Source organism: Copadichromis virginalis, linkage group LG14 (assembly GCF_057382275.1).
Source record: "Copadichromis virginalis isolate Kocher_CV1m ecotype Utaka linkage group LG14, C_Virginalis_male_GT1.1, whole genome shotgun sequence".
NCBI classification, from domain to species: Eukaryota; Metazoa; Chordata; class Actinopteri; order Cichliformes; family Cichlidae; genus Copadichromis; species Copadichromis virginalis.
Window position 1 is genome coordinate 35764901 of NC_140631.1, and position 25644 is coordinate 35790544.

A 25644-nucleotide genomic window follows, 5' to 3' on the forward strand; every position below is an offset into this window, starting at 1 on the left:
CTGTGACGCATGCCTTTCCCTCTTCTTCCTCCGCTTTTCTGTCAGTCTTCACTGTCCCTATCGAAAATGAAGCCATAAGATAAAAAAGGCCCCCCAAAAAAGTTTCTGGTGAATGCTAAGATAAAATTGCTTGTTTCAGTTAAATTTATTGTTTGTTGCTGAAAATGTTAACCTTTAGTTTTCAGTAATTTCAGTAGTAGTTTGAATCATTTTAATAATAATAATAATAGGTTTACATAAAATGTAATAATTATTTTAAAGTGTGTATAACTCACTAGCTGGAGTAGTAATGCATTTCTATATATATTTCAGAGTATCCACCTTCGAAGAATTGGTTTGAAATTGGCAACACTATGTATAACTGGATTCAGCAAAATGGGTATGAAGCGTCAAGTAAATTGCATAAAAAAGTTAGTTGGTAGAATAATGTAAACCAAATTCATTAATCGAAATACACAGTGCATAGTCCGGTGCTAAACTGGTATGAACAATGACTTTTATTTTGACATTCACCGGATGTATCGCTTCTCAACAGTTCCACAGTTCCACCACTAGAGGGCTAACAATTAGAGCCTTTAATAATTATTTTGAAACCAAACATTTTAGAAAAATGTTTGCTGTCCAATACAATTAGAATTCATGCTTAAAACAAACTATAAAAAACAGAATATGACACAGGGAAATATTACCACAAAGTATATACTTTATTTTAGGCCAATTTCAAAGTATCATATGAAGAAAGATATATTGTAACAGAATTTGTTCTAAAACACATGCACATTTCTATCAAAAAAAAAAAAAAAAAAAAAAAAAAAAAAAAGAACAGATCATTACTGAATATAAATTCATTTCATGTGCATTTAGAAAACTCTAAATACAAAATCCTTTAACTTGTGATTAGTTCTACTGCTACAATGAGAGTCAACAGCTAATATGCTCTGACAATTACACACTAAGCATAAAATCAGGTCTGTGTGACAAAATGCATTGATGCATTAAAACGAAAACTAGCCGTGCAATACGAGCACTGTGGTGTACCACTCATTTTAGTTGCATTGTTCTCACCAACACTGTTCATCCATCTTAAAAATCCATCAGCACGTGACTTAATATTCAGTAAAATCAAAACTAAAAAGAGGTTTCTCATGAATTTAAAAAAAAAAAAAAATATATATATATATATATATAGATATATATATATATATATATATATTCCATCAAGTTAATGCTACCCATTTAGTATTGGTTGGCAACAGAATCAGTGTGACATCCTGCAAAGCCTAAACCAGGGGCACACGCAGCAGGCTGATTATTCAAAGGTTACTGCAGTAATGCAAATATGTAGTCATTGTGTAAACATCAAAAAATAACGTGATTATGTGAGAATTGTCAGTGTGTTGTCTCAACTGCGGCCGAGTATGTAAACATGTGAGTGCTTGTAGAAGAATCGCTCTTTTCTCCGCTCTGAAACCTCATCCTTAAAAATCTCAAGGTTAGTCACTCGAAACAACCATCCCAAACAGAAGGGGAGGGAAAAAAAACTCTCTCAGCTAGACGTGCCCATTAACACTTAAAACATGTTCTCATTATTAGCTTATACAGTTTGTTCAAACACAGGCTGATTTACAAATCATACCGTTTCTGGTCTCTAAAGATAGAAGCAAAATACAAGTTTTTAGTGTCATTACAAAAACATCTTTGGAATCTGCATCAACAATTCCTGACTGAGATATCTGATTGTTTCTTTATTATGCCACCCCCCCCCCCCCCAAAAAAAAAAACCCAAAACAAAACAAAAAAACAAAACACAGGCAAAAGGAAAAACTCACCACCATCAGTCACACACTGATCCTCTACTCTACCCCTTGACATGACTCTTAAACCTGCTAAAACTTGTCCTGGCTGCAGTCTATAAACCTTTCATTTAAAACACTCAACACAGCGTCGCATAGACGGGAGGGGCGGGGGGGTTCCAACATTGTAACTGTTGTATACTGTATGTGGTCATAAGGTTTCATTGATCAAAGAGCTATACTTTGTTCTGAGCCAAGAGACCTGCCTTTTTGGTTAATGTTCAGGAAAGACAGTGAAAAAAAAAGCTGCATGTGAATATCAAAAATACAATAACATTAAAGTGGATACAGTAAAGCAGAGACGAGAGAATCAGATAAATGGGTTTAAAAAGAGTCCAAACAGAATCAGACCACCAAGATTAAGTCCTGGCTGGTTTGATCTCATTGAAGTGTCGTGCTGCGATATAACAGACGACCCCGTCTAAAAAAAATAAAATAAAATGATTCAATCCATGTATGAAAGAAGGAAAAAAAAGAAAGTAAAATGCCATTTGATCTAAACTATCATACATATATAGTTATCTAAAAATAGAACACTAAAAAAGATAAAACGACGAATGGATTGTGAATCAGGCTGGGAACCCCAAACATACAATTTTGATCATTGAACATTAGAGGGAAGTATGCCTGCCGTTTACGGGAACAGCAGTGTGCTTGTCGCTGAATTATAGAAATGTGGGTATTTATTCGTGTCGCTCGCATCTCAAAATAAAAAAAAAAAAAAAAAAATACAACTGAAGGCACTTGATCTATCAAAGGTTTAACTTAGACTTGCTGGCACAGCCAAGCAGCGGTGCAGTCAATCCGCAGGTTCGAACCCCTCCCACCCCCACCCCAAGCAACATGGGCCTCACGTTACCTTTACTCCAAATCAGTATTGTTCTTTATGCTCCAAATACATCATTTTTGGTTTTTCAGGCTTGTTGAAAAAAACAAAACAACAACAACAAAAAGAATAAAAACATGAGGCCAAATATAAAGCTACTAGCTAGATGCAAAAGTCCCAAATACAGTTAAGTAGTGATGCGTCACGCTATTTTGCAAGAAAGAGGCTCCAGAGACTCCAGGGGATAACTGATCAGGGCAGAAGAGTGGAAGCACCTGCCCAGTGGGTAAATATGCCCTAGATTCACTGACAGGCCTGTGAAAGATTTGGGGACCCTTGCATAATTGTCTGTTCATAGGCCAGCCTTGAAGACACAGACAAAATACAGAGATAACACAACCAGTGAAGAGAACAGAACAATACTGCCAGGAAAAAAAAAAAAAAGAGGTTGGCCTTACATGCTGACACAGACACAGAAGTCCCGAGAGGCTTGCTGAAATGTCTGATAAAATCATCTATGATTCCTTCACAGATTAGAGCAGGCAGAAGTTCAGAGTGTAGGTAGAGGAGCGAGGAAGGAGTGGCCAGCTCGGCTTTTCTATAACCATGTGAGGAAACTCTCCTTGTCGAGCTTGGTAGCTGCCAGCACAGACTCCATGTCATTGAGGATGTCTGAGCTCAGCGCCTCCTGCAGGCTGGGCATCAGCTCCTCACCTTCCACCGCCATGCTCTCCCCCTCCAGGGTGCCCAGATCTACGTCTGTTCCAGGAATGGTATCCAGGTAGTCAGGGAAACGACTGGGCTGTGTTGCCATGGAGGGTGCAAGTGGGTCCCCTGATGAAGAGGGAAGAAAAAAAAATGTTGATACTGTTTGATGTTACTTGCTCCAGAACAGGTGTGAAAAAGTTTCTCAAGGCTACAGCAGTTCAGTACCAGTAACTTTTAACCTCAACTTCAGCTAGTTTAAAAAGAAGGTATGATTAGATGTAAGTTAACCAAAATGAATTGGCATATCTTATGATAATGTATTAAAATAGTTCACTTTAAATCATTTCAGTAATGACTTGTGAACAAAAAGGCATTCGGTTATGAAGGGAATGCAGAAATATGTACAATAATAATCAGCAGCCGTGAGCAAATCATTAAGCCAAACCGACAGAAGAAGTGCGGTCCATCCCATTCAGACAGAAATGAATCAAGAGTCAAGAATTCAAGTCAGATGCAAGCATTCCATATGTTTTGATGTGCACATGCATCGACGCATTTAATCAGAACGTGTGAAACAGATACAAATGTCATTATGTCCACCTCCTCATCTCTTAGGCCTTTGTATGATCCGTTTCCCTAATAGGGCTACATTCTGTTTTCAGGACAATAAACATCTTTTTTGTTCTTATATTCAAAATGTAGCCTTTCAGATTAAAAGCTGCAATTTTTTAAAAGACTCAAGTCTAAATTTGCAGGAAGCAAACGGCAAGAAAGGAATCCGGCTAAATTGTTCATATTGAAAAACCTTTATCTGACTAGTTAATGAAAATGTTTAAGCACCCCTCGGCAGGAGATGGTTCCAGCCTGTTTATTTTGACTGAGCACTTTTATTCCACTTGGGTCAAAAATATTAGTCTCTGTGGCTCACCTGTATCCATCTCATCCACACTGTTCAGGAAGTCATCTGGAGTGCGAGGGACACTGTAGCTGCTCATACTCAAGCCGCTGTCTGTGCTCTCATCCCTGGAGTGGTAGGTCCCGCTGGAAATGCAGAAATGATGAAATGTTGGTTAGAAATGCTGCTCTGTTACCAATGAACTCTAATGGCCTATAGTTTACTTTAAAAGTGAACTGTTGAAATCAGCGGCCTTAACTCCCTTTACATACATGCACATTTAAATGGTTCAACCCTCTAGAAACGCTACGTGATGACTAATCTGCAGTGACACCATTGAAAGTGAGCTTCACTTTTTTTCCCCCTTTTTAATCTACACTATATTGCAGTACATAGGCAAAGAGCAGCAATGAAAGGGGCAACTGAGACAAAATGAGAGAGAGGACATTTGACAAGCCTATACTAATTAGCAGAAAAATATGTAGGCAGAGTATGGCAGAGGCACGATGAATGAGGCCATTGTGAGCGCAGAGGAGTGCAGGGAACAGGGGGAGGAGGGGAGATTAGGTTGGCCTGTCTACTGACTGGACCACATGTTCTCATGGCCTGCTTGCTATTCAGCTCTTTTCCTCACTTTGTGTGCACACAGAAGAACTAGAGCTTGAACTACTAGAAATTATTTCCCAGCATACCGTGGGGCAGCATTCACACAATAAAAAGCTTCCTGTACCTTTGTTGTTCAAATCTGTACAGCCTCAGACCAGCAGATTTTCACTTTATTTATTTTTTTGGAGGGGGTGGGGGGGCTGTCTCACTCTTAAAATAAAAGAGTGGTCTTGTATTATTTCATAACTTGCGTCGCCATTTAAGCTCTGACTGACTTTACTGCAGCAGTTGTACACCAGAGGTCATCACTGAACTCCAGGCACAGATCTGCTGCTCTGAATGAGTCATTACCATGTGAAGAGGGTTAAGGCCCAGAGTTTGGCCTTCTGTTTTTACTACCACAGCTCAAAAAGTTTTGCACACAGATCCCTAAAACAGGATAAAGTCTGATGGGCTGAACCAAAAGTCAGCTGGTGCCAATCAGACTGTAGCGGTTGATTGTCTCCTTATTTTGTTCCACACCGAACACGCCTGGCTTATGTGTAAACCGAACCTGTTGAGGAATGGATCAGAGCTGTTGGCCGTCATGGTCCGGGCATCTTGAGCCATAGGGGAGGACACAGGGTTTGTGCTGCCATCTTGATCCATACTGGTAGGCAGCTGGTTCCTTAGAGCCAGCTCCTGCGGATAATAAGACACAAAAACTCATGAGCAACACTGTCAACACCACCCCTAACATCCAAAGCTAATTATACACAGCTAGAGCTTCATGGAGGCGTTTTTTTACAGCCTCACTGGTCTGCTGTCAGACATGTTGGTCTCCATTTCTCTCCTTGCACGGTGTCATATTACATGAGGGGCCGGCCACAGTTGTAGACAATTGTTTTCTACACATGAGGAATCAGATAAGGTTGAGGATATGAAGTCATGCTTTTCTTTTTCACCCCCTTCCTTCTAAGGGGATGTGAACAGAGCTGACCATAGTCACCATTTTCAGCTCTCATTAAAATTCTACAAAGACACTATTGGAAATGCACTAATTATACTTTTTTTTTCTACTTAGTATTTGGTATCAGCAAGTAAAATAAATCAAGTATAAGTAGTCAGTAATAAGATTACGTTTCAACCTTGGCTCAGTGACACTGCAGCATGTAGTGCAGTATAGGTTGCTGATATCTGCCATCTGTGCATTCCTTGAAACAAAAGTGAGGCAGCCTACGCTTTCGATAAGTGCATAAAGTAAATTTACCTCTTCAAACACACAGCTGTTGCAGTGAACTTTGGAACAGTTTCAGCTGAACCAAAAGTTGCAGTTGTGTGATAAATGACCTGCTGACACTATCAAAACCACGTAAAAATAAAGCTAGCTAAACCGGCTGTCTGAGCAGCACACGCCCGGCAAGGCATGTCTGATGGCTCATCTGCATTTGAAGTTGCAGCAATCTCCATTGTGTTGCGGCAATTCTACGGTTTTTCACATTTATGTTGCCATGCATAAGTGAAGGACTAACTATAAGCTAGTCATAGTCAATGCAACATCAATAATTCATTTTATTTCCTGTAGTATTAATTACCTTACAAAGGGTTTTAAGTTAGCCACTCACCTATTCTTCATTACATAACTGCATAAGTGCATACATTTCCATTTGTGTCAAGTTTTGCTCCAAAATTGAACTCCCCATACATGCCTAACGTTATGCAATGTACTCCTGACACGCACTACAAGATTTGTAAATAAATGATAGCCACCATAATCCAAACAAAGCAGAGTTACAGGGGTTTCGGGTTTATTGGAATCTAGCGGCTAGACAGAACCCCTCTTTATATCTTTGCCTGGTCTGCAGTGCCTTTCCACATTTTATTTTCCATTTTAACTGGTGGCCGTGGATGTCTGAGCCTTGGATAATTCAGTTGCTCATGTTTCTTTACATAACTGATGAATTTCTATCCATCATTTTAATTGTGTTTGTCTACACAAGACACTAAGTGAAATCAGGCAGCTTCACTGAAATAGTCTGGTCCCACTTTTGCTCGCGGGCACTTGTCATGCACGTAACAAAAACAAAAATTGTAAATAAACTCATAATTCTGATTTTAAGGCTTTTAAAATAGCTAATAGTCCAAAGTATCTGAAAGAAAGTGTTTGTGCTCATCATACTCTCATAATCTCCTTCTTTAAAAGCCAACAGTAACCAGGCTACATAAGCATGCAGAGCATATTCTCTTAAAAAGGACAGTTCCAATAATTTTCCCTTTATAACCCAGTGCCTGGATACACACGGGTCACGTCCTACAGTGAACTTTAAACAACCCATCTGAACCTGAGGCATGGTAAACAAAGTCACCAGCACTCTCATTCATAATCATAAAGCTCCAAATCTGGTACTATGACACAGCCTTGAGTAAACTACCGCTCCACCCTGCGTGGGTGGCACCACTGTGACACATCAACCTTAGGAAGTGATAATTATTAAGGACGATGACTCACAAGACTTCACTGCAGTGTGGTGTAACAATAAAGACTGATCAAAGAGGCTTAGGATCCACCACTATCCCTGCCAAGATTTTAAAGCTGTACATTTTAAAGTGTAAACATTTTGCTGCTGCACTCATTCATCAAATGAACAGTTTGAGGTTCAGTATCGTGGTGGAAACATACTGAAAAGCATTTGTTCTTCCATGAGGCCCTGGCACTTCCAAAAGGCCTTAAAAATATTTTGAGCTGCTTTAACTCCGATTCCTGACCTGTGGTCTCTGCCGAAGCAGCTCCTGTTGCTTCTGTCTCAGTCTTTCCTTCTCCATCTGAAGTCTCATCTGGTTGTTGCTTCCCATAACTCCACTGATGCTGGGAGGCAGCTGCCCGGCCTGTTTCACTGGAGCACTCTGGGAAATTCTCTGCTGGTTCAGAGCTACAAATAAAATAAAAGTTGTTTACATATCAGTCAAATGCACATAATACAAAGACCCCAAATGCTGTAACGACAAGGATAAACTTTGCAAAAAGTGGTTGCTAACTGCTTTGTTGTAAAGGAAATACTGAGGACAATCATTATACTTTCAAAATATTTTTTAGGCAAAGCGGGGGAATATTCAGACCTGACAGCAAAACTTAAGTGCTGTGCTTATGAGACACCTTTATCCTTTGGACTTTACTATATTGAGATATATGCAAATTTAACAATGTCAGCTCTCAGAAGCTGGCAATAAAACTAACATACATGATTTCTAGTTAGCAGACTAGATAGACTAGTATCTTCCCATCTCTCTTCAGAAACTTCCTGCTACCTCACCTCTTTAATGGATCGCTGCATTTAAATACTACATAACAAGACCAACAACTTGTGCATTTGTCCACATAGTGAAATTGCAAAAGAGGATCCAGTGCAGCAGGTTGTGTAGGACAAGGGAAGTCCCAGCACAAGTTGTCCACCTAGTATCTAAAACAATCACTATTCCTGTAAGACCTGATCTCCTCCCACTCGCTGACTAAGACGAGCTTTGTTAGTTTTGTACATTGCATCAGTCATGACTTATCCTTTCATTGTGCGTTTTGTTTCCTTCTAAACAAATCGCCGCTTATCCCTCGAGACTGACTGCCTTCTTACCCTGGCTTGATGTGTCCACTTAAGCTGATTTAACGCATGCAATATGATTGCTCTGTGCCCATTAATATAGTGCAGGCCTACCTAAGGTAATGCAAACACAGTACCACTTCTAAATTTACGTTAAAGGCTCTTTTACACAACAAATGTTACTGCATTAAGCATTTGTAAGCCAACTACATGTTTACAATATCAGAACAAATGTGTTTGTACTGAAAACACAGCTGTTCCCCAATGAAATCTTTGTTATTCTTCAGTGTAGTGGGGGTGGGTCTAATAAACATAAGTGTAAAGCACAATGCGATGCTGCAATCTATGCATGCAAAGTAGGTCACACATTTGCAGTGGAGTAAACGTGAATGTGTTGCACCAACAATAAAGGAGCCAACGAGGTGTGCTGTTTGCTTATGTGCTTGAAGCGCCAATCACAACAAAGCTTTAATGGGGCGGGGGCGCAACTTTCATGTGGGTCTGGCCCTCTCTGTTCTGTCCTGCCCGCCCCGGCACCTTTCTCATCACCATTCAATCACTGTCTGTTTACACTATTGCAGGGGCTGAATGAACCATAGCTGAGGGCTCTCCCTGGGAAGCTTTGGAGGCCCCACCTTGCCTTGCCTTCCACCGTCCCCTCCCCTCTCTGACCGCAATGTCTCCCCAGCAGCCCCACCCCAAGCGCGCGCACACACACAGACTCATGTAGGCAGCTTCCCCCACACACACGTCAAGAGAATCCGTGGGAGACTGTTACTTCTCCCTACTTCTTATCTTTGGCAGATACTGAAGCCTTTTGTGGCTGGAGCGCTCCGCCATCGGGGCACCATTAACTGTTCTCATGATGGAGTCTCTACGCATGGGCCATGTCAGCAGCTGCAGATCTGTTAAGGCCTTAGCTTTGAAGACGAGTTGCGTAAAAGCGATGGGACACATATGGAGAGATCCACTGATACACAAAGCCAAAAGATAAAGGAGAAGTTTTAATGTCAAAACCTGGGTCTTTATTTTGACCCCAGTTTCTATTTATGACAGTAACCTTTTATTCATACGAACAGTGCCAAAGGGAAGTCAGCTTCCAATCACCTCCTCCTCCAGCCAATTTGCAGAACAAGGTGAAAAAATTCTGCAGAACGATCGCGTAGTTTCGCCTAATTTTACAAAAAACTACAAAAATCAGAAGATTTGCTAACCTTGTTAGTTCTCTGCCAAGTAAATTATGCTCAACAAAACTATGTGATTAGTCAAAGTCAACGGTTTCCTTCAGGGGAGCAAAGTTCCTGCTGCAAAACCAAGTCAAGGACTCTTTTTGCAGACCAAATAGCAACAATAACCAATGTTACTGGATGAACTATGCACAAGCAATGCAGATATCAAAGAAGGGAATTACATCTGTGGGCGAGATAGTTGCCAAGGATAGGTTCATTTCAGGGCCAGACTGATATTTTAAAAGGAGGCCACTCAAGGCAAAGAAGACTGTGTGTGAGAGTGTGTGTGTACTTTTGGAGAGGTGGTTTGAGTAAGCAGCACATAGAGGTAGTGATTGCCGGTGAGCCAGTCAGATAAGAGACAAGTTAATGCTGTCTGCCTTTTGTCTTCTTCACGCACTCCTGCAAGACAACGAGCCAGCGACACAACCCCTTATCAGTCAATCACACTGGCAGGCATATTACACCACAAGATCACCTGGGGCAGGTAAAGTTGAGGGTGTGCCAGCTGTGGGAAGCTCTCTATATGACCAGGCCTCAGCACCTTTTAAGACTTAGTAAATATTTACCTGCTTTCGATTTAACAAGTTTAACAAAAAAAAAAAAAAAAAAAAGGCATCTTGGGAAGGTGTTGTATTTCTAGCATCAAGATAAGTAAAGCGGCAAAACAGACTGGATGTGATGCAAACAAAGTTTTATCATCTTGTACTCAGTAAGCTAAAACCAGCCTGTGCCGACTTGGCTCTGAGAGGCATGAAAAAAATAAGTCAGGCGAAAATCAAGAGTGTAGGCTAACAGGTTATAATACAGCTGTATCTGACACTTCTAATAGAAATCTATTAATGCGTACACTCAATTCCATTTAATGGTCACCAATAAAAAAAAAAGCAAAAAAAAAAGCATAGAATATTTTGGCAAAGTTTGGCAAAACTCAAACATAAACTATCCATCCACGGGATGCTGTTTGAGAGTTAAGAAGCTGCTCCTGACTTTTTCCACATGACATTTCTTAATTCTGTTTGTATCACAAATGCCAAACTACCCTATGACAGCGACATTTTCAACAAGGTTCCAGCTTTTCTGGTTTAGTACTCTGACAGTACTCAAACAGTATTACGCCAAGTCTTCAGATGAAAACATTGAAGTCCCAGGGGAATTTTTTGGTCTTTCTGCTGTCATTTCCTGTATGTGCCCACAGCAACACATATAGGATATGACATCCACATTAGCCAGTCCCCTTTTGAACTCCCACGTCACCGTGGACTCGCAGCTTGCTCACCACCTTTTTGGATCTTAAACAGGATGCATGTTTATCCCATCGTCATTTTCTCTCTATTCCTCAGTTTTTCTTTCCTCCCCTTTCGCCTTGCCCCCCTCCACCACTCCCATGCCCTCCCCTCTTTAGAGTTCTTTGACTGAAAAGGTCTGGAACAGATTAAGAGTTGGAACACAGAATAAAGAGGCCTGGCAAAGATTCAAGTCTGTCTGGAGCTACAGCAGAATGGGGCTGTGCCTGCACTGGGCCTCACACAGTGGGAAGGCAGCCGGCAACAACCCTCAGTTAAAGGCACTCTGCTGCTTTTCTTCTCAAAGCTCAAATTAGCCTCCATTATCAAAGCAGTTGGCTTATGATTGAAGACCTACATAGCAGCAGTATAGGGGTTTCTGACGCACAGGAGCTTACTTAAATAGTACAAAAGTGCAAATGCATACAAAAAAATGATAACAAACAAAACTACTGGAATTAAAAAAACAGTTCAAAATTCATAAGTTTTACAATTTTTTGTAAACCTAAGAAGGTACAAACTGCCGCAAATGAGAAATACAAGCAGTATAAATGTGACGTTTTAACAATTATTATTAAAAAAAAAATGTTATACCATGAGGAACAAAATCATGTTTATGGCACATAATGAGTTAAGAGCCTGTCTCTTTCACTCTTTCTCCCCCTCTCTCGCTTTCAGGGGCCCAGCAGCCTTGTGTGTTCAAGACTTATAAACCTTCAAAGAGCTTTGCCGATTAAAGCCTCCATCTCTCCCCAGCTGCCCCACTCCCCTTACAACTCTGTTTTGAACTTTCCTGTCTGCTTTCAGAACAGGGACACACAATTGCTTACATAAAAATTGCCCTTTAAGTGGCCATGCTCGGTAAAAAACTAACACTAAATTTAAGCGGGCCGCACGCTGATTCACACATGTTGCCTTTGTGAACCAGGGTAAAGTTCCCTGGGGAACACTTCAGTGATGAAAAGCATGTCACCTGAAGAATAAATGAGTCAGAGTGACATAAGCCCTCATCTCAGGAAGTCTTTCTGGCACACGGGAGGATTAGCTTATTCCCATGGCCACAGAGTAGTCCGAACACATGTACCTGGCTCTGTCACTAATTCACCAACCCTGACCACCACACACTCGGAGCTAACTTTAGTTTGGCCCGAGGGATTAATGGCAAACTCAGCTGTTGTGCCATAACTAAAACGGCTGACAAAAGTGTAGGTGTGAATTTTGAGGGTGGGGGTTTTAACAAAATCTGCCTTCAACCACCAATGCTATGTCTAGATAGCCCAAAGCACTCTGGTGTGGTTACATTAACTTTGAACCAAAAGTGGAGAAGGAACACCTCCCTCAAGTGTGAACATTTAATTATATTTTCAGGTGTCTAACAATGACTTTCCTATATTTAATCAATACAACACACTTTAACACTAACAATCTCAGTCCAAGGCAAACTCACCATAACGTGGCTCAAGTCGTGGGTCCAGCCAGGATGTGGTCTTGTTCTTGTGATTGATGTAGTAAATTTCTCCCTCTGCTGTAATAGCCTGTTCCCAGCCGTCAGGGAGGGATCCTAAAGGGACGATGCAAAAAAAAACAAAAACAAAGTCTAAGAGATCCTACAGGTTCAATCTATGCTTTAATTGACTGGCAGAATTTTTTAAACTTCTTACAGTCAGCTGACAAAGAGACCAAAACAAAGCAAAAACTTCCCATATAGAAAGCAAAAGGAATAAATAGACAGAAGAATTAGAGATGGTCGTAATCTTTCATCTCTGAATTAATCATTGCCATCAGCCACTGAAATCAAACAATCATGTCTGTCAACAGTTGACAGATGACTAACAATGGGTTACCAGATCGGTAATCTTTAATCTTTATCCAGTTTCTGATCTGGCCTTTGTCCAAAACTGGCCTTTCTGACATGTAGCTCCATATTGGAGATGGTTCACTTCAGATGCATTCTAATACTGGAAACGCTGTTTGTTTAGATGAGGGGTGGCGGCCAGGTACAGCATGCGAGAGGAAGGACTCGCTTGCTGTGATTTCAGTGGACCGATTCCCTGCTATATTCTCACATGGCTTTAAAGGACATCACACAGTGTGTGCATGTGCAAAAGTAGCTATTGAGTCAGAGTTCCCAAACATGTCAAACAGGACGCGTAACGTTCTGCCTCAGTCTTCCCTCACCTAGGGCAAATTCCAACTGTATGGACAGACCTGAGGTACACCAAGTAGTAACAGGTAAGAACCAGACTGTACCTGACTTGTTCGGTATAATTTTTTTCTTCTTTTTTTTTTATTGTTTTGCTTTACATATGTGAACACACAAAAAATGCATGTTGAAAAAAATACACTATGAACGTTGTGCAAAGGAAGAACTGAAATAATTGCCATTCACTGCTGAAAATTACACAATGCATTTCATGCACTGCCGCTGATATAAAAACTAAATTTGACAAAATCAACAGATACACACCACTGGCTGGGTTCATGATAGGTTGCGGCTGGACTGGCACAGAACTGGGAGGGGCAGGCTGGTTCATCTGGAGCAAGGCCTTGCGCGGATCCTGCCAAGTGGTGGTCTGATCAATGTGGCTGTAAGGAGATAGGACAGCCAATAAAAATAAGTCACAGAAATGACCATCTATGATTTCCTACAACTAATAAGCAGTAAGGTCAAACTAGGGCTATGTCAATACAACACATAAATGTTGACTCAGACCCATTTCATCAACCTCATGGACAAAAACACTGAATCTACCCCACCCTCCTCCCCCCGTTCTGTAAATGATGACTGTTACTGGAAGCGAAACTCAATGTTGACTGTGTGTGTTCCAGCCTGGATTCAGTCTAGATTTACACTACTCATTCATTCATGATTTGAATCTATGTGTATTGAATAACAATGGAAAAAAGAAAAAAAACCATTAAATTATATTTGAAATAAGACAAAACAAAAGCAGCACACTGCAAAAAATGAAAATAAGTCAAGTCAGGCTGAAAGCTTCTTGAAAATGTGTAGCGGCCTATGATTGGTTTTAAAACACCCATTGTAACATCAAACAATGTTGCTCCATCTATTTTCTGGCTCATCTTTGCTGGAACAGGACTGAGGCTTGGGGGAGGAGGCATTGTGTTTCATTCTGTGAAGGCATTGATAATTAGTGCTTTGTTGGTACTTGTTGCTTGATTAAGATGGAAAGCTAATACAGGAAGCCCTCCTCTCCCGAGCAGGACCCTCTCTATTGAGGGAGGGTCAGTCCCAGGGCTCAATGCAGGGGGTCCTTTTTTCCTGGAAGCGGCTCGGACACTACAGAGTGTCAGGGGCTTTAACAATCTGGCGCCACATTTACAAAGCTTTCACCTGCTTGACAAAGGCACAGACTGAGCTACGACCTAAAACCCCACTATTCACTTGTTTTCTCTCTTTTTTTTTTTTTTAAACTATCCCATTTTTTTGAAAAAGAAACAAAAACTAATCTCATACAAAAGGCATGAAATTCAAGTGTTTTTGTTTCATACATCACCACAAATCTTGCATTTATAATGTAACTTGACTGAGTTATTTCAACACACATGGCAAAAATAGTTTGTTTGTCATGCACCTAAATGTTACCCACAGCTATCCATTATACCCCAGGTTCTAATGGTGTCCTTCCACCCACTGCGTTTCTTTACAACTCACTGTTAATTTGATCCCTAAACGCCATTAGCACAGATTTTGGAACAGCTGGGTGAAATGAGAGATTCAGAGAGTTTCTCTTGGCCTCTGCGGTAATCCCAGCCTGCCTGTCTGCTCTCGATCCCAGGCCAGAGAGCGAGAGGACCTGACTCAGCACTCCTCCCCCGATACAATGCAGCCCATTTTGAAGCCCCCTCTTGTTTATGCTTTATTGATCAAAGGAGCTGCCAAATCCCCTACCGAACCCTCCCCCAGCCCTCACACGCACACACATATACACACACACACCCACACAAGCACCGCAAACCAAGCAAAATAGTTGGAACTGCTCAGACTGGGGGGGCCTTGAGAAAGAAAGGTCAGGGAGAGGAGGGGCATATAACTGGAGAAAAGAAAAAAAACAAGTGAAAGTTAAAAAAAAAAAAAATCTACAGAAGCAAATCCCCTGAATTCCATTGGCTGTGTGAGTTGCTGTGGTTCTGTTACAGTCTGAGTGCCCGCCCTGCCCCATTTCCTGCCTTTTTCCCCACTCTGGAAACTATGACATTTGTTATGGGGGGGGGGGGGGGAGAACAGGGGAGGAGGCAGGGAGACGGGCACTAGGGTAAAAGGGAAGGGAGGGTTTATTGTAAATGAGAGGCCTGCACATCCTTGCACGTCAATGGCAAAAAAAAAAAACTGCTAAAAGTGGGGAAAAAAAGAAAACACTGATAGGAACATAAAACTTTAAAACCTTAAAATCAGATTCTTGAAGTTATGCACAGATAAAAGGTATATTGAATTTTCTATCAAAGACTAGTTAGAACTGCCAACTTCCGTTGATCAAATCAACCACAACAACTGTAAACAAAGCCTTAGTTCAAAATACAGGCAATAATGATCTAAAAGCCTGTGATGAAATCGACTTTCTGTTCAATAGTGCTGAAAAGAATATTGAAAAGAAACTGAGAAAACCGGTAAATGAGTTACCAAGAGTCAGTAATTCATCACCAGGTTTTAAAACTAAAAGATAATCTATTCACTGAACCTGCCACCAACCATATATGGTCAGCTGCACGGCTTCCTGTAGGTGAAACATAAAACAAAACAATGTCATGGCAACTGTTGGGACGGCTGGAGGCCACCAGTTGCTGTTAGGAATTGCTGATGATCTGCAACCCCACGGTCACAACTGCTCGGTGTTTTCTTTACATGTTTCTGACACCACAACGAGCACAGCAAGGCAGCCTTTGTACCCTGCCCCCTACTGCATACCCGGGGATGGGCAAGATATTTTGGGGGTTGGTCCTGATCCATACAAGTGCAAAAAAAGTTTACAATTTTTTTTAAGTAAGCTGTAAAACTGTGCTCTCAAAACTCTCATTCAAGCTGCGACCCAAACATTAAGAGAATGCTTAAAATAAATGGCGTCTTTTGACTCTTTACACACAAACTGCTGCTGTGTGATTACACACTAAGCACATGAATGGACAGAATAAAATAAGTCTACATGCCACAAAAAAATGTAACCTGTATAGACACGTTTCAATCCATAAACAATGAACTAGCAGCTAGATTCTATTTCTGTCACATGGTTTACATAAACAACAACATCCTCCTCCCCCAAATTAAGTCCCTTAAGGGGGATTTTTTTTTGTTAACACAAACATCTTTTGGTGTTCCAACCCCAAATCCTAGTTTAGATGACGGGACAAGGTGGTGGGGAAAAAAAAAAGTCTCATGTTTGTCTGGGAATCATCACAGACAAACTATAACACATCATTTCTTCTGCAAATGACCAGGTACTGCAGCCAAGAAGAACAATGTCTTTCAAATGCGATCCATTACTTTCCATCTTTTGCTCAAGTTGTCATGTTTGACCATGTCTTGCTGAGGCATGAAGGCAAAACTCTACTTTGCTGAAATGATATATGGGATGACTTATAAGTTTCCTGCTCAGGACTAACTGGAGTAAAAATACAATGCAAAGTGCTAATCGTTAAGGACTGACTGAAAAATCTGAGATTTAAGAGATTCAGGTTTCCGGAGTGTGCTATAAAGGGTTCACGATCCCTTACGTGCAAAAGTCTGAATTCCCCCACTTGATTTTTCAAAAGCTGCAGTGAATTACTGTAGTATTATAAACTAGTATGACAAACACACAGCCTGCCTGTTTATGCTCATGAAAACTATGGCCGTTTGCATCTGGCTTTGTAGAGAATTTACTACTCAAAAAACATAAAGTCTCCAAATAACCTCTGCCACCTTCAAAACACCAGATCAAAGCTCGATTTCAGTCCAGGCTGACTGTTTATTCCACTGAAATTGCACATCTTCAAATCCAGATGTCAAGTGCTGCATTTCGCTGGTGTAATACAGGGGAGTGAAGCTATGAGAAGTGCAGCAGTGATGAAGCACTCCCACAGCTGAGTTGTCAAATGTTAAAAATGGGATCGTCAGACCACAGGAGCTCCACCCTGGGAGTATGTGCTTGGAAGTTGGTTGAAGCCAATGACTTAAGAGTGCACTGGGGGAGGCCAGATGTAATCAGGCCTCTAAGTTGAGGGTGACCACCTCCACTCTCGTTGACTGGAGATGCCTGGCTGCCTCTCTATCAGCAGGACATCATCAAGAGAGATTATTGGGGCAACCTTTGTGACCCTATTGTGGCTTTAAGTTTCCCTTTGAAGGGTGGTTTGTATTAATGAGGAAACTAGTTCATGAAGTACCAGGACTGAATGTTCCTCGGTTTTTCCACTGTTTATTTTTTAAGAGTAATTTCAAGATTGAATGTAATTTTAGGGATTGTCGTAATTAAAGATTAATAGGTGGGGGGTTTTTTTTAAGCAAAACTTGCCTGACAAAGTACTCCGCATAAGCACTTCTCTTAATCATTTACCAAGTAACATTGCAAACTTATTAATAGGTGCATACTTTTAGTCAAATAATATATCAATATTAAAATAAGGTTATCCGAGTATTTCGAAATCTCTAAATCCCACCTGAGAGGTCCACCTCTCAGAGACTACTTCTCTGTGGAGATGCCCTTAGTGACAGTGGAGGCATTGATGTCTGAAACAGAGGTGTTACATCAAACCTTCGGTAAACATTAGTCTGACTTTCTCACAGTCCAGTTTGTGTACTGAGCTGACAGGCCAAAGTTGAACAGGAAGGTTCTTGTCTGTGTGTGGTCAATAAACCAAAAGTTTGTCAAACACAAAGTTGCTCCAAATGAGGGCTTTGCACAAGCTTACAGCCCAGTCTTCCCAGCACCATTTGTGACTGACCAAGTGGTCTTAGTTTACAACGTCTTAGAATGAAAACCAATTTGCATATTTATCACTTTAAACTCATCGCAAAACAATTATATATACCATTCATTTCATTTACTATAAGATCAGTGTTAGCCAAGCTATAAAGGTAAAACTTGTTAGTGAATTTAAAAATGAATTGATATTGTTTTTATTTAATTTATTACATCACTACAGTATTAATGACTAGATGAAAAACTGTCAAGTAGTTAAAGTCTGACTATGGTTTAAAAGACAACATAACACTGCAATTGCAGCTTTATTTGCTCAATTCATGGCGACAGTTGGAGAGCCTAAAGCTTGACTAGGCCATTTTTGTTTTAAATGCAGTAAATATTACCATGTTATCTGCTGGAATTGATTTATCAATATAATCTTATAGTTTAAAATCAGCATAACAGAGTTATTATAATGTACTACAGCAAGAGCATAAGGCCTAAATAAACATCTTTCCTGTGCAAACAGGCAATCTCTGACTTGTATTTAGAGCAACAGATGTTCAGGAAATCACAGACAGAGTATAGTAAAAGCTGATTATTAGCCGATTTACCCGGGACTCTGCAGCAGTGTAAGTCTGAGAAAATAATTTGTTTTTTAAAAACATAACACTAAAGAAAGGATTTATTAAAGTTCTTCACAGTGGATAATCATCTCCTTGCATATCTAATCATGAATCATCTTTAGCCACTGCAGAGTTAAACCTTAAGAGAGACACATAGTCTGCTCTTTTCATGTGAAACCAAGCTCATCAAAACATTTAAAAAACCCAGTCGAGAAAAGACAAAAGTGTCCATCAACACGTAGATCTACCTGCCCCTCAGGGCAGATAATAGCCTCCCCCCCTCCAGAGCTTTACTCTGCTTTGAGCTGACTTCCCACGAACTGAAAGCTCTTTCAAAGCTGCATTTAATAAGCGCCCGGAAACAGTGATTACCCCTCCTAGTTCACCGGTGTGTCTAAATTAGAAACCTTCATTAGTTTATGACCCACCCCTGGAGACCATCCCTGCCCCCGTCCCACCAACAACCAAGGTGACCCAACCTCTGTGCCCTGGCTGTCATAAATCAAAGGCCGCAGCAAACTGCTGTGAAAAAGACGAAAGGTCAACAGACTTTGTTGACGTTCTCCAAGTATTTGTTTTTATGTAACAGCCAAAACAACAAAAAAAGACGGCATCCTATTTGACTCTGATTACCATTAGGGCTGCGACTATTGATCACCACCAACAGTTATAACAAAATGTCTCATTTTTTAAAATTTGGTTTAAAAGGTGCATCACTTTTATCAAATGATATTTATATCGCTTCAACACCATTTGCTACTCTAAAGGAGAAAAAAAAGTGCTAAATCTGTCACTTATCATCACTGGTTAGTATTTACACCAAAATTAAACTAAATTTTTAAAAAAAATATCAGAACTTCAGGTGTGAAGAAGGTTAAAGTCTTAACAAAGCCACCACTCTCTCACCCCCATCTTTAAACTTCATGTCAGCCATTTGTCTATTTCGGGAAGGCTCACATGAGTCTCAACAGGCCCGTCGTCTGAATAAAGATCACTGTTTCGCTGCTGGGACAAAGGGGGAGGGCACAGTTTCTTTTGGCCCCCTCTTCTAGTGATCTCCACATGGCTGCCATTTAACTTCATTGACACAGAGAGGCACCATCACAGAGTCACAGCTCCATTCATACCAAAACAGAGCATGACTCCTGAAGGAGTGAGGCATCGAAATCTAGAGACTCACTGACTCAGAGGCCAGTTATTGTTACGCATAATCCTGCAGTACAGTAATAAACAAATAGTATCTTAAAAAAAAAAATACTTCAACCCTGGGTTCATTTATCTCTAAGGACAACAGCAAGCAACCAGAGTGAAATGTGAACCCCCAACTCTCTGCTTTCCTAGCTGGTGACCAACTCCCCACCCCCACTAGTCCATAGCTAGCGCGCACACACACACACACACACGCACACTCTTGCTCTGCTTCACTCTCTCTGCAACACATCTTGGTCAGACAGCCCCTGTTTATAAATAGGGGAGTGTCTTTTCCAGCAGCTCTGGCAAGCCTGCTTTTATTCCAGATCAAATATCTGCTCTTTGATCTGTGTGGAAGATGTCTCCTCGCGTTTTCCGTACTCAAACACAAACACAGTGTACTATACTCACTCTGGTTGTATAACATGCCAGTTGGAAAAACAGTTAAGTCTCTGCAAAGAAATGTGTTTCACATCCCGTTAACATCAAACTCTATGTGAGTTGAAAGGAAGAGGCCCTCAGGTATACGCTATATAAACAGGTATATATTATATCATCTATGAATAATTGGATAGTTTAGCATTTAAAAAAAAAAAAATTACCGACCAGTGAGATCAAATGACTGTTTTTATACACAGAAAGACTCTCGGTTAACACACCTGACTTGTGAACTTATGGCTTTTATACTGCCAATTTTATACACGTTATATTTTATTCTGCCTTTATCAGTATTTTAGGATAAAATACTCTAAAGAACCATAAAGATCTCGAGTCTTTCAGAGTACTGTTTTGATTCCTCTATTCCCTGTCCATTATTTTTTTGGCCTCCACAAAATGGGCCAGATGTTCTCCAGATGTGCAACCTTAAAACATGTGGTAATGAAAGCTCTCTTTTTTTTTGGGATCCAAGTAAGTTTGAAGCTATCATGTTTGTCCAGACTCTGCGTCAGAGAGTAACATTTCCTAGAACTGACAACATTTTGCCTTTGAGTAAAGAATGAGGACTTTGAGTGTCAAGCCTTTTTTTAAACAAGAGCTGCTGAAGAGTTCATAAACTTTAGAAGGCTTCACAATGAGCAGATTACATTAACATAAATTGTTGACAAGCACGCCACTTTTATGAATAATTCAACCCATCTTTGCCCAGAGCTACAGACAGTGGAAATAAAAAGGGTAACAAATGCACAAAAAAGTATTAAAGAACCAAAGCCCTCAAAACCCGAGAAGTAATCGATACATCCTGTGACAAGCCTAAAGGTCTCTACAGTACCTGCAAACAAGAAATCTACATTACTATGGATGATTAATGCGAAGAAGATCTACTGAGTAGCAGAGGAGCTTTGCAGAACTGTTCTTTGCTGTCTGGGGTAGCTACAGTGCTCCATTGTCTCTACTGAAACCTGAGACCAAGAAAAGGAGCACTAGATACAGCAATCATTGCTCAAAAGACTTCTCTTGTTTGCTGAGCCCACCAAATTTAATAACCTACAATTTAACTATTGCAATTGTCTCTTTCTGGACACAGTGGCAACTATTGTGTAACAGATTTGAAAATCATTGTCAGCATAATGTATGCTGAATAGAGATGTAGTATTGAGAGCTGGGCCCTGTACTACGAAGCGAGTTCAGCATACCCAGGGTATCCTTCGTTATCCAGATTTACTCACCCTAACACTGGCGTTCGGGTAAGTGGTCACACTAAGCTGGTTATTAACTCACTAAGTTAGCCCAGGACTTCCCAATCGAGGTACACGTGAGTTCACATGAAAGAGGTGGTGCTGGTAATATCTGATCACATTGATTAGTGTACTAGTAGCTGATTTTACAAAGAAAGAGTAAACTTTAAAATGAGAAAAATATGAAGAGGTTACATAAATGATGTAAGTATTTGTATCCACTTTAGTTAGAAAGCTATTATTAAAGTGTAGCCACTTGTCTGAGTTAACAGATAAAAATATCCCATTAAGATATTGGAGAATCTGATGAGCTGTTATCAACTATTCCCATCAAATTTGCATAAGACAGTTATAGTTTTCATTCTCTCAGCTACAATCTGTGTCTTTTAAGGATTTAAGAGTAAGTTTAAATACAACAACAGAATTCAAATATAGGCTTAGTCTATGTACAAATTTGAAATGAGGTTAGAAAGTGCAGTATAGGTGTCCTGTTTTAGGATCGTATATTACTGACTAACACTTATCAAAGAGTAAAATTGTTGCTGACAAATATGGGAATGAATCAAGATTTATCACCGATGCTCATCAGCTAACACAAAGACTTTAGACACTACTGAAAAACTAGAGCCACCTACTCTACCCACAGAGGGATTGTTCAGGCAGGGTGATGCCAGTTTCTGAAGAACTGCCTGGTCAGTAGGTGGTGATTTCATACCTGCTGATCTCTAATCAGGAACCTAACCTGTTCCGGCGCAGGTTAGGGTTAAGGGTTAAACTTCAGAGCTAATCCAGAAGTTACCCAGATAAGATTAAATCCTGCTTTGTAGTACAGAGGTCTCTATAGAGACCTGTCACAAGACCAATTCTTTGGTAACTTTCATTGTCACAACAAAAAAAAAAGAAGTTTGAACCAGTGATTGTACTGCTTTATAAGCAGGGATATACATATTGTAAATATCAGTAAGATTATTCCAACAATATGTATGTATAAAATTGCAATCAAAGATTTTAAACACATTTTTTAGAACTTGCACAAATATAAAATGTTCTCATAAAATTAGACAAAATTTTCCATTTTGGGGATTTTCTGACATCTGATGTAATAATGTTAAATAAATGGTAAATGGCCTGTATTCGCTTTACTTAGTCCCTATGGACCCCAAAGCACTTTAGACTACATTCAGTCATCCACCCATTCACACACTGGTGATGGCAAGCTACATTGTAGCCACAGCAGCCCCGGGGCGCACTGACAGAGGCGAGACACTGGCGCCACCGGGCCCTCTGACCACCACCAGTAGGCAACGAGTGAAATGTCTTGCCCAAGGACACAACGACTGAGACTGTCTGAGTCGGGGCTCGAACCGGCAACCTTCCGATTACAAGACGAACTGCCAACTCTTGAGCCACGATCGCCCTTAAGTATAAGTATAAAATAAGTATAAAAAGTTAAGATAGATGAATATCACCGATTTTTCAAAACATTTCAGGTTGCAAGCATTCAGAGACTTTTACAAACTGTATGATGCACTTCATGGCAGCATACATACTTGAGGAAGTATCTCTGGCCAGAGGCTGTCTTGGCCATCTCCCACCCATCTGGTAGGGGCATGTCATCAGGAATCTCATAAGAAGACTGACGAAGATGTTGAGGAGAGGCCCCTGTTGAGCCCATGCCAGACAGTGAGCCACCAGAAACAGCTCCTAACTGCAAGGAAGCAGGGGATGAGTGTGCACGGACATGGTGAGGGATGAGGACTCCGGCACTCCCAGCATCAGTGCTGGCCTGTGTTGGGGTTGAGAGACAACACAGTTAGTTTTCTTTGGGGAGTTTGAGTGAAAACCCTCACTTAAAAACATCAATTATCATGTAATAATTAAAAAAGGCCATATGCAAATGTAAAGACAAATCAAACATTTATGAAAGAATAAAAAAAACATGAGGCTTTGTTTGTTTCAAATACAAGTGCAATAATGGATTGAGGATGAAAAACAGAACACAGTCTTAATTTATTGACAGTGTGTACTAGTCTACATAATTTCTACCCATTTAATATTTGAGTCACTCCTTATAATTTGTAATCACTTTAAAGTGTATATAAATTCTATTCATGTGCATGTGAAGGCATGTTTTTGACTTATTCGGGTGTGGGAGGTATCCAGGGCTTGCCACCAACACGCATGCGCACTAATTACAAAAAGTCCTCAGAGTTATGGGGAGCGACCGGGAACTTGGAAGAGCTGAAAATGGAAGAAGGGATCGGGGAGGGGCTGTGGGTGAATATAGGATAATTTAACCATCATATGATTTCCTGTCAGCAAATCAAGTTGTTTACATAAAAAAGTCGGATTGGAAATTTAAGATGATACGAACATGACGGTTATCCGTCTGCAAATAGCTATACATGAATTATTAACCAAACCATCCCTTATTATTTTTACATTGTCACTCATCTAATCACAATTTATTCTAAGCTAAGCAATATTCATCGGTTTTCTTGGTTACTTACGGCCAAAGACTGCAAGAGAATGTTTCCGCCGTTTAATAAAGCCCTCACGGCCTTTGCTGTTTTAATGTTTGGTTTTTTTCTCTTTTGTTTTGTTTTTTTGCTGTGAAATGTGTTAAATGGAAATTAAATGCAGTTTGAGGGGGGGAAACAACCCATCAATGGAAATGCACACTCATTTAAGCAGGTCAATACAAGTCCGCCTGAATAAAGTTATTATATCTTAAAGACTTAAAAAAATAATAAGTGTGTTCAAAGATGACTGACCAATAAAACAATAACGCTGAAGGCTAAAAATGGCACCAGAGAAGGATGAAGTAACTATTAACTAAGTGCCAGTCACGTAGCTCCTGAAGGCCGAAACTCGACAAGATGGGCCCTGCTTTTTAGTTGTGATTTCTGAGTACGGGCACAGTAAAAACCAGGGCGGGCTTACTTGTCTGGAATGAGACTTTGGTTCTGGGGGTTTGAAGAAGGAGTCTGGCAGTTTCCTCATCCTCATGGGCACAGAGTGGGGCACGGTATTGACTTTCGGGTTCATCACAGCGTTAAAAAGCGCCTCTAGGTCAGTCTCAGAGTCGCCCCGTACATGGACGATTTGGTGTCCGGCAGGAGGGTTGTGCTGGCTCGGATCCATTGTCCCAAAAACAGTCTTCGAACTTTATGTCCCAAAAAAGTTAGGCTTCGGAAGTTAAAAAATAAACGTGAGCCAATCCCAAACTTTTTTTCCACGCCGGGAGAAATCTGAAAATCTCGACGACACTCAGTAAAAGTTATTCGGAGTCATTCTAAACTTTACAAGTCGAGCACTTGATATTCTTCCAAAGTGTGTTAGCTGTCGAAATCTGCAATGAAAGACAGCCTTTTCCTGTTTTTTCCTGCTGGCATACTTGTTAACGTAACAAAGCGCATAAACTCCACATTGGAATTTATGCTCTCGTCCCCCCAAAAAACGCAGATGCAGCCACAAAAGACGAAAAAACACCACAAACGGTTGAGTGAAAGAGTCCAACTTTTTCTGAGTGTCGGGCCAAGTCCAAGCTGTTGTTGATATTCTTTTAAGCAAGGCTCATAGTGAGCGGTACAAATCTCCGCAGCTCACTTTCTAGAAAAAAAAAAAAAGTTTAGCCCCAGTCGGATCTAAACTTTGGAGAGGACATCAAACTTTATGACGCCAGTGACGTAATCACCAATAGGGCGGGACTTACGGCTCCGATTGGGACAAGAGCGTTTAAAGGTAGACTGGAAAAGCCAAGCCCTTTATTAGCGGGCACCTTCCCCAATTAAACATAGTGTGAAATTAAAAGTAAAAGATTATGTACCAAAAGATACATTTTTGATAAGACATGTCACAACTTTTTAACGTTAACATCTACTTATTTCGACAGCAAATGGAATTGTAATATCCTTTACAGTTTATGTAATCTTCGACCGGACAATCTGGGCAAGACCTTATGAGTTATGGTCTCCATTTATGGCCCATTTGCTAGCCCAAATCTGGATGCCTTGTAGAAAAAAACACTACTACATGGGAAGTTTCATTAAACTAACTTGCAGATGCACTGAAAATATATACACACAGATGAACACAGGGTAACCAAATTAAACTCAAATTTGATGCTATAAAGTGACATTTTCTTGTACAAGTTTGTACATGTTTTTTTTTTTTAAGTTACCAAAGTTTTTCTAGTGTAAAAACAAGAAAATAAAGGACCAAAAAGAAAACGAAAATCAAATTCATATTGAACTAAAGCTCATAAAAACTTACAA

At 40.4% G+C, this 25644-nt stretch overlaps 1 protein-coding gene across 1 annotated transcript; it reads right to left on the minus strand.

The window, feature by feature from the left end:
* Positions 1-481: 481 nt before the first annotated feature.
* yap1 (Yes1 associated transcriptional regulator) lies at positions 482-25036 on the minus strand. Its single transcript, XM_085430653.1, has 8 exons — positions 24311-25036; positions 22918-23153; positions 13443-13561; positions 12423-12536; positions 7634-7797; positions 5442-5569; positions 4316-4428; positions 482-3513 (listed from the first exon to the last, which is right to left on the minus strand). Exons 1-8 carry the CDS (start codon positions 24509-24511, stop codon positions 3278-3280), a joined length of 1311 nt encoding a protein of 436 aa, XP_085286779.1. The 5' UTR covers positions 24512-25036; the 3' UTR covers positions 482-3277.
* Between the last annotated feature and the right edge of the window lie 608 nt (positions 25037-25644).